Source organism: Somniosus microcephalus, chromosome 3, assembly GCF_052327205.1.
Source record: "Somniosus microcephalus isolate GS21.2 chromosome 3, FLI_Smic_1.0, whole genome shotgun sequence".
In the NCBI taxonomy this organism is placed as follows: domain Eukaryota; kingdom Metazoa; phylum Chordata; class Chondrichthyes; order Squaliformes; family Somniosidae; genus Somniosus; species Somniosus microcephalus.
The window spans coordinates 331,488,535-331,497,834 of NC_140989.1; the positions used below are offsets into that span (position 1 = coordinate 331,488,535).

Below are 9,300 nucleotides of genomic sequence, written 5' to 3' on the forward strand. Positions count from 1 at the left end.
GGGTTTACAAACTATTTGACCCAAAGTATCTCTGCCAGGTTTTTGCTAGAGCAATCCATAACTAATCTTTCTGCCCTTGCTGTCTTCGCATAGCCTTTGTAAACTCCTCGGGTTTCAGATATTTATCTACCTTTCCATTAAAATACGCACTGTTCATAATATAGAAGAATTTGTTGTTTTGAGACTTACTGCAGAAATTTAGAATGAGGAGAAATGTAAGTACAGGTTGAGGAGTTACTGTATATACTTGCTACATAAAGGTGGCTGTTACTTAGGAGGTAGCTTCACATGAAAATGCATTACTGTCTTTCCTCCCTTTCACAAGCATAAGTCTCCAATGTTTTAGTTTTAAAGAAAGAAAATAAAGAAAGACTTGCATTTTTAGAGCATCATTCACAACCCAAAGTGCTTTGGAACCAATAAAGTATTTTTGAAGTGTAGTCACTGTTGTAATGTAGGAAATGTGGCAGCCAATTTGGGCACAGCAAGGTCCCACGAATAGCGACTAAATAAATAACCAGATCTATCTGTTTTATGTGTTGTTTGAGGGATAAATGTTGGCCAGCATACCGGGAGAACTCATCGAATAGTATCATGGTATCTTTTACATCCACTTGAGAGGGCAGACAGGGCCTCGGTTTAACTTCTCATCCGGAAGACTCCACCTCCGACAGTGCAGCACTCCTTCAGTACTGCACTGAAGCCTAGATTATGTACTCCAGTCTCTGGAGTGTGACTTGAACCTACAGCCTTCTGGCTCAGTGGTGAGGGTGCTACCACTGAGCTACAGCAGTTTTAAACACAATTCTACCTTTGCAGAGTAGGGAAAGTGGAGAAGTTCCTTCACTCCCTTCACCACCTGCTCTCCCCCCTCTTTCCCCCCCCCCCCCCCCCCCCCCACTCCATGAACTGTATTACAGCCCAAAGTAGCTGTCGAGGGTAGAAAAAGATGAAAATGAGATGATTTGGGTAGTGTGTGCTCTCAGTACTGGCAAAAGCCTAATTAGACATAATGACAAGGCTGGTGCTGGAGCCATATATTGGGCACTGTGTGGCTGAATTGACCTACCAAGATGTAGTTATAATGGGTAACCTACTGTAGTGAATAATCATTCCGTGAGAGCAGGCACGCAAGCTGTTCTCTGCTTTGAAGCTGACACTAGGAGGTGTATGAGTGGTTGAGTAGATTACTTCTTCCCCTTCACTCACTGCCTCGCTCAATCTGGATGTTGTAGAGAAATTGACATTTGGGGATATGTGTGGCACAGCATGCTGATGCACTGACATACAGCATTACCAGGTTTTTGCACATGCACACTTCAAATATCACCTCTTGAATACCTGTGTTTAAAAATATATATTTTTTTCTTTATTACAGTTTCTTAAGCCACAAGGAATTCAGATTTATTTATCCAGTAATGCCTCTCTGCATGGTGTTTTGTGGTAAGTATCCTCTTGATAATTCTACCTCAAGTAAGTAACCCACTTGACTTGTATAACTGTTGCAGTTTAGATTTTAAAACAAAATATCTTAAATTTAAAAAGTTTTCCTCATGAAATACTTGGCTTTGAAAAATGTAGAATGCATGAGTGTTTTTAAGATTCTTAAAAGGAGAAATGCTTTTGATTTTTTGCATAATTTTTTTGAAAGATATTCTCTGACTTTAGCCTGTTTATTTCCAGAGGCAGTTTGATGGCAGGTATTTGTAGCTCTCCCCTGTTGTGGCATTATGAATGGGGTAGTGCTATATATAGTTTTATATTTTAACTTTATAACTTGGGGATTGTTGAAATAGTCTTAAATTATGCAATTTGTGACTAAAATTTGAGTATAAATCTGGTAAAATGCATAATCTGTACAAAAGTATGCACTTACTGGGTCATATTTATTTACTCCTGTTTTATGTACAGAAAATGTTATAGGCTTTAGATTTCTTTACATTTGTATTCACTTAAGTAGAGTCGTTTAATAAATGCTTGATTTTATTCCCTTTTCTGTATAGGCTACTCATTGGCTAATTTGAAAGCGTGGAAGAAGCCAGCAGTCTGTTTTCTGCTTTTTTCTAATATATGCCTAGTTCTATATACTGGCTTAATTCACCAGCGTGGAACGCTGGATGTGATGCAGCATGTTCAACAACTGTGTAAGGACACTCTGCCGCAGAGAGAAGAGCCCTCCTTGTTCTTCCTAATGCCATGCCATTCAACACCATTCTACAGGCATGTTAAGTATTATGCAAAAACAGCTAATGTAGAAAGGGAGAGACTACAGCTGTATGGGGTTTTAAACCCTTACCCATGTATACCAAAGCTTTGCAATATTGGGTGCTAGTAATTCAGAGTTGGAGGAAGTGATTCTTTTTCCAGCAAAGTCTGTGACATCTGAACGCGTATTTGAAGACGACTTCTTATCGTGTCCACGGACAGTCTATACATAGCCCTGCCAGAACTGGACACATTTTTGCGCCTTGTTGTTGGATTCGGCAAGATCTACAACAGTGCAGGGTTCCTCTAACGATGGGCATTGCAGGAGATGTTGCATAGTCTGTGCCTCAGTTCCACATTCACAAGTTGTCGGGCTGGTTGAATATCCCCATTTGCTTAGTGACACCTTTGAGCAACCTACACCGGTCCTAAGTCTGTTAAGGCACTTCCAGATTGCCCAGTTGCAATTAGCTCCCGGGGGAAGGCTTTCATCAGGTAAAATTTCCATCGCTGGGGGTTGTTCAAGACTGGGAGCAAAGGTTCGGATTTGTGATGAAGGCACTGTATGTTGATTCTGGATGGCTGAACTGTGATGGGGGAATGGTTTTTCTCATTGCATTTATCTTCTGATTTTGTGACGCATGAGAATGAAGTTGTGTTTAAAACAGTACAGCTTCAAATAGCCATCACTTTGTGGTGGTCCTTGTAAAAATACAAAGTCACTATTTATTTGGTAAAGACTGGTGATAGAACAGGCCATAAGTTTGATATTCACCCTCTATTTCTTTAGCAAGTTCTCTTATTAGAGTGCATGCGATCCAGTTCTCATTCTAATTTTAGAATAATTGTAAAGTTGGCAATAATGCCCTCTGGTAATTGCAAGAATCGTGTTAGTCATGTAGGCATCTGATTGTCTTGCCTGTGGAATTCCACAGAATCAGTGAGATAGACATTATTTTTGCCCTCCTTTTCTTCCCCCCCCCCCCTTCCCGGCCCCCGGCCAAAGCCTAGTTCTTGTACTATTGTATGATGGAATCTATGAAATTAATGCTAATCTTCAGCAAATACAGTTGTGTAACTTGTATGTTTTGTTTAAAATGTTAAAATGCAAACGTTGCCTATCCATGTTGGCCATGGCTCAGTGGTAGAACTAATGCCCATCGTCAGAAGGTTGTGGGTTGAAGCCCCACTCCAGAAACTTGAACACATAATCTAGGCTGACACTTCAGTGCAGTGCTGAGGATAGTGTTGCACTATCTGAGATACCGTCTTTCGGATGAGATGTTAAACTGCCCTCAGGTGGACTTACTATTCGAAGAAGAGCCAGGGCCGTTATTGTGTTCTGGCTAGTGCTTCTCCCTCAACCAACATCTTATTGCTGTTTGCTATGTGCAAGTTAACTGCCACATCTCCCTGCATTACAGCAGTGACTGCACTTCAAAACAAAAAAAACAAAAAAAGTACTTCATTAGCTGTGAAGTGCTTTGGTACACCCTGAGGTACAATATAAATTCAAGCTATTTCATTCTTTCAATGCCATATTGGAAAATTGAATGGATGTTTTGGAAATTATGTATGGTCTATAGCTCTCTGGCCATTAATCTAATTGGCAAGTACTGTACTTTTTATGTAGCCAGTGATTTTTTTTTTTAATGGAGAGGTGTTCAGTGCCAGTATTTGTGTATAGTAAAGACATTATTCTCTTTATTCACCTGTTTGTCATTCCCAGTGAAGAAAGTGGGCAAATGAGTGCTCAAAACATGCCCGGAGTGACTCACCTCTCACTTAGACTGTTTTGCAATATTGGAGCATTTGACCAGAGGAAAGGGAATGAAAAGAATATTGGGCCGACTACAAATGCATCTCCAGTCAGTTAACTATAAAGTGGAGAGTAACAGTCAAGGAAATGGTGATAAATCCAGATTGCATACACTTCCAATGCAACCGAACCGAATTCCCCAAAGTAACATTATCCAAATAATACAGGAGAACCATCACATTTCAAAGAGAAAATGCAGACCTCCCATTCATAAATGCCTGGTCCTGCCTGAAGCTCTGTAATCTTGAAAAACAAATCCCTAATAAGAACTGCTTTATTTTCTACTTCACGGAAATGGAGAGAAAATTGCAGGGCTGCTTATCAGGGTATTGGCCGAGATCTGTAGGTGGGTCTCCAGCCCATTCTCACAGCTGGAAAAGTCACTTGATGTGGGAAGACAAAAGAAGGCAGGCAAGGAGGAAATAATGAATAAGAAATACTTATTCTCAATAATTGTGTGGTGCATGAAGCTTGCCTGTCTCTCAATTCTTTCTCATTTCTCCACAGCCATGTTCATTGCCCATTAAAAATGCACTTTCTGGAATGTCCTCCAGACCTGACTGGAAATAATAGCTATGTTGATGAAGCTGACTTGTTTTTCGAGGAGCCACTTAAGTGGCTGAACATAAGATTTTCTGGTCAAGCCTCCCTTCCTACTCACCTAATATTTTATAACGTAATGGAACAGGTATGTATATATTATTGGCCAACTGACCAATGGCGACTTGTTCCAAGCTAGCTAGGGAATGGTGTGGGTTGGCTTGACTACATTATTTGTTTTCCTCTTGCTTATAGGCAGCACTTCCTAATAATGGTGATGTTGGGTTGTAATATTACAAATTGAAAAATATGCATTCTAGGCTATTATAGAATCTTGCCAGCAGGCTCCTTTTTGGAAGATCCTTTGGTTTTGGTGCTTTTTGAGTTCTGGAGTGGCGAATGGTTAGAAGTAACGGAGTCTTGATGATTTGAAGGCTCAGTGCCTCTTTTCATGGGATAATTGAGACTGATGTGGAAAATCACAGCCTAAAACACAGATTGTTCAGCTGTATTTTATTTTAAATTTAAGAATTGCTTTTTCTCTCCCTCCTTTGCTATTTAAATTGCAGCCTTAACTGATATTATAAATGTAACTGTTCTAAAATCAGGATGAAGCAGGTCACATTGACTGAGTGGCAGTAAAAGTGTCTGTGAGGAAAGATTTGCAGCGCAGCCTGCCCTGCCCTGCCCTGTCCTTTCAACTAAGATAGGGGAGCATGGAAGTCGGGAAATTAAGAGGAAATGTATTAAAAGAAAGCTAACCTTTTATAGATTTGTTTGTTAGTAAATCTTCTCAAGTCAGGCCAACCAGCATTAAAGAGTAACAATGTGAGAGTATATGTTGACAGTAAATTTGAACAAATAGCGTTAAATCTGCTACAGTTTTAAGCATTTTCTAACCTGGAGATTTTGTTTCTTTCTCATCAAAGAAAATAGAACCATTCCTGATGACCAGAAACTACGTGAAAACTGCAACATTTTTTCACACTCATGTGCCAGATGGCCGACTAGGAAGCCACATTCATGTATATGAAAGAAAAAAAATGGATAGATGACTTTTTTTATACTTTAAACTTGTACGTAAATGTATCTGCTATCTCAACTGTTTTATAAATGTGTTTTCGCCCCTCCAAATCTGATGTCTTTATTTGTGTGCTTCTGGACAATCGAGTTGATGCCCCATGTATCTGTGTAACTGTTCAATCAATGGGAGGTATTGCAAGGAAAATGCCCTGTAAATTGCCTAAAATGTGTTCTCAAAATGGAGTTTCAGCTTAAAGGTAGCCACACACTATGGAGTCAGTCGTTCAACTGAATGCTGGGAAATTTAACTTATTAAAACCATGAAGGTGTTTGTTGGAACAGAATATTCCTTGCCAGTGATAAGATGGCCAATATTACGAATAAGCACAGGAATAGCTCGTTAACCGACATAAAAATGCCATACCTTATCTGTTCCTGTGTAGGACCATTTGTTAAAGAAATGATTGAGAAGTTAGAGGAGTGAAAATGGGACCTGGTATGTCTAGGTATCTATGCCTATTTAACTTTGTCATCTTCCAGGAACTTGTGTGACTGTTAGAAATGATTGACACCATAAAAGCTGAACCCTTCTGCTACACGAGTCACCCAGATTGGTCAATTGAAAGGAAAGAGGCTTTTCTTTGAATTTAAGGTATATAATCAGGTGTTTGGCACACCTCTAGCAAATTCTTTTTGTCTATATTAGATTATCTTTGCTAGTTAGAAGATTCTATTTGTCGTCTCTATCCCTAGCAGATATAGTACCTTTACAAGTAAAATTATATTCAGGACAGAGAGTGAGTAAGAGGTTATAAAAATCAGATTGTATGGCTACACTAGCCACAATTACAGACAGAGATAAGTGTATCACTTAATTGTACAAGTTGCCTGAAATCAAGGAAGGTGAGAGATAAGCCAGCTCGCTCAGATACAGTTACTCGTTTGCAAGGTGGATTCAGTTGGAATGCAGGATCCGAGTGGAACAGATAACCTCACCAACATCAACTTGATGTTCCAGAAGCAAATATTGCTATCCCAGAGGATGGAAGAACAACAACCCAACCATGCTGCTCATATGGAAATGGTTGCAGAAGCTCTGGAAACATTGCAGATCACCAACACAGATTCTGACCTATTCAATAGACTGACCTTGCAATGATCTTAAATCGTCAGCTATCTAAGTAGTTAATCCTAAATTAATCTCACCAGTTTGCAGCAGTCCGAGACACTGGTCTCAACTATAATTTAAAATTCACCAATCCAGTTAATGCTGGATCGGTAATACACTGAGCTGCCGAAGTGTCCACACACGAGAGTACACAGAGCTGCCTTTACAACCTCTGTGATTAATTCATAAAGTAACTATCTTTTAATTATGTTCTTCCAATTGCTAGGTAACCCTGTTTATAACCATATCTATTAATTATTTCTATACTCTGTTTAAATTTAAGTAGTGATAATTAGGATCTTGTACTCAATAAATAATTGTTGGTGCATGACTTATTGCCTGATTTCTTTGATTTGGCAAGAAAGGGTTAATTCATTCACTAGCTTGCGGGCATTGTAATTGATGGCTGGTAAGATAAACTCAAATTCAATTTGGTGATCAGACAATTCGGTGAACCAAATTAAGGCATCATTTGCTCCTAGACCTAAACTGGGCAGTAAACCCCAAATGGTTCTTTGATGAGGAGTTAAGGCGAAGGGGGTGAATGACATATATATTTGTCGGGATACCAAACCCAGAGTTCTTACAATATGGGTTGACCAGCTGCTTAGTTTTCACTTCTCTTACAGTTTCAAAGTGTCATTTCTGTGATCTCTATCTCCTTGTGTCTGTTCACATCAGGAAAAGTAGACTGTGGGTTTGCAGTTCCCCATGTGACATGTTTGCCTTTTATAGAGAAGGCTGGGGATATAAATCACTGAATAAAGCAAAGCAATTCCCTAATTCTCTGAGCCAAAGACCAGATTTTTAAAACTCCAGTATTGTCCTTTTGATTGAATTCCAGTCAAGCATTACAGGAGCCTTCCCCCAGTATCATTGAGAAATTTACTTCATCTTTTCAGCGATTAGGTTAGATAACTGTTTTGAAATAGTACTGACTCTTTTTAATACTACTTACTTTTTAAAAATGTAATTAGGCATATTTATTTTTGTGATAGACTTTGGATCTGACTCTGAGATTGTGATTTGAGTTTTTTTTAAATAGGAAATTGTTGGTATGTTTGAAGTGCATCAAGCATTGTTAATTGTCTGAATGTAACCCTGGCATATTCCAGCTGATCATCTAACCTCATTGTTAATTATGTTTATGAATGCTAATCTTAAAGTATAGTTGGAATTTTAACTCCAAAACCAAAATATTAGACAGAAAGCTGGGCTTTGGTTATTGCAAAGAGTTCTCTAAGTTGTGCTGGAGTGCTAAAATAATGCAAGCAAAGTCTCCTTTTCTTTATCAAAAAACTTTGTCCACCAGAATGGCTTATCTTCGGATCATCAGAAAATTTTAAAGGACAATGCTAAGGCGCTTTTTTAATCATTGCACTCTTCTATATTTCTGTAATTCTGAAGTTTCATTGTATTCATTAATTTGAAATAAATATTTGGTTATTTTGTTTGTAAAGGCTTGTACTGTTTTTTGATATCAGACTGATCACATTGTACTAATTGTTTAAATCACAAATTCCACTATGCGGATTACTGTAATTGTCACACAACCTCTGAATAGGTAGATCTCAAAAAGATAGTTTCTGGATCATAGGGGGTAGGGTCTGATTATAGGATCTGCTTTGGAACTGTTGAAGAGAAAAATATACTTTAAAGTACTGGAAATTGTTAAGGGGTTTGGGTCTGTAGACTGCTAACTAGGGTTAGACACTTCCCTAGTATGGAGGTTCTTACTCTCTACCAGATACTCAGATAGTTGTAATAGAGGCAAACCCATGAACGCAAATTTCTGCCTGGCTTATTGCTATGCAATGCTACTTAAGGGGTAGGAAGAAATTCATTTATAATAGCTTCATTACTCAACCAAAAGTGTTCTTCATAGAATTGGCTTTGTTCTCTTGTATACATTACCATTGGCGAATGCGAAACCTTGAATCAACTAATTAAAATGATCCCTGCAAACAAAGTCATGATTTTAAAAAAATGTTGCAATGCCGGTACGTACGACTTAAGCAGCAGTAAGTCCGTCTTACTTTTATCCTAAACTAAGAAAAATGCTTCTAATTATATCCGCACGCACAACCTCTTGAGGTGCAGTTATCAAGCATGTAAATAAAAACAGAAAATGCTGGTAACACTCAGCGGGTCAGACAGCATCTGTGAAGAGAGAGAAACAGAGTTAACGTTTGTTACTGCCGAATTGGAGCCTGAACGGACCCAGTGATATACAGGGTCAACGTATACCCAACTCCGACTTATAGAGCAATAAACTCAGACTACTGCGGACCTTGCTGGAATGTGCGAGTACACTTTTATTTACAGAGCGCTCTGGGAGAAGTGCTATACACCCCCTTGGTGCAATCGCCAGCTTCTTAGCTTTACAATAGCAGCCGCGCTCCTTTTATACAATTTAAAAACAGGAAAGATACCATATTACATTAATTCCTTGGCCAATCTGGTACTTTAGCATCCTTTAACTTTGGCCAATCCGATACCTTAGCAACCCTTAATCACATTCTGTCAAAAACAAGTTGATTATATT

At 38.8% G+C, this 9,300-nt stretch overlaps 1 protein-coding gene across 2 annotated transcripts in view; it reads left to right on the plus strand.

Annotated features, from left to right (window-relative positions):
• Positions 1-8,214, plus strand: part of pigb (phosphatidylinositol glycan anchor biosynthesis, class B) — a 31,943-nt gene extending 23,729 nt beyond the window's left edge. For both annotated transcript variants that reach the window (XM_085983168.1, XM_085983169.1), the window contains exons 9-12: positions 1,379-1,443; positions 2,004-2,220; positions 4,532-4,712; positions 5,494-8,214. In XM_085983168.1, the coding sequence (XP_085839294.1) occupies positions 1,379-1,443; positions 2,004-2,220; positions 4,532-4,712; positions 5,494-5,619 (589 nt within the window). In that variant the 3' untranslated portion in view covers positions 5,620-8,214. The remainder of the gene's footprint in view (positions 1-1,378; positions 1,444-2,003; positions 2,221-4,531; positions 4,713-5,493) is intronic.
• The last annotated feature ends 1,086 nt before the right edge of the window (positions 8,215-9,300 follow it).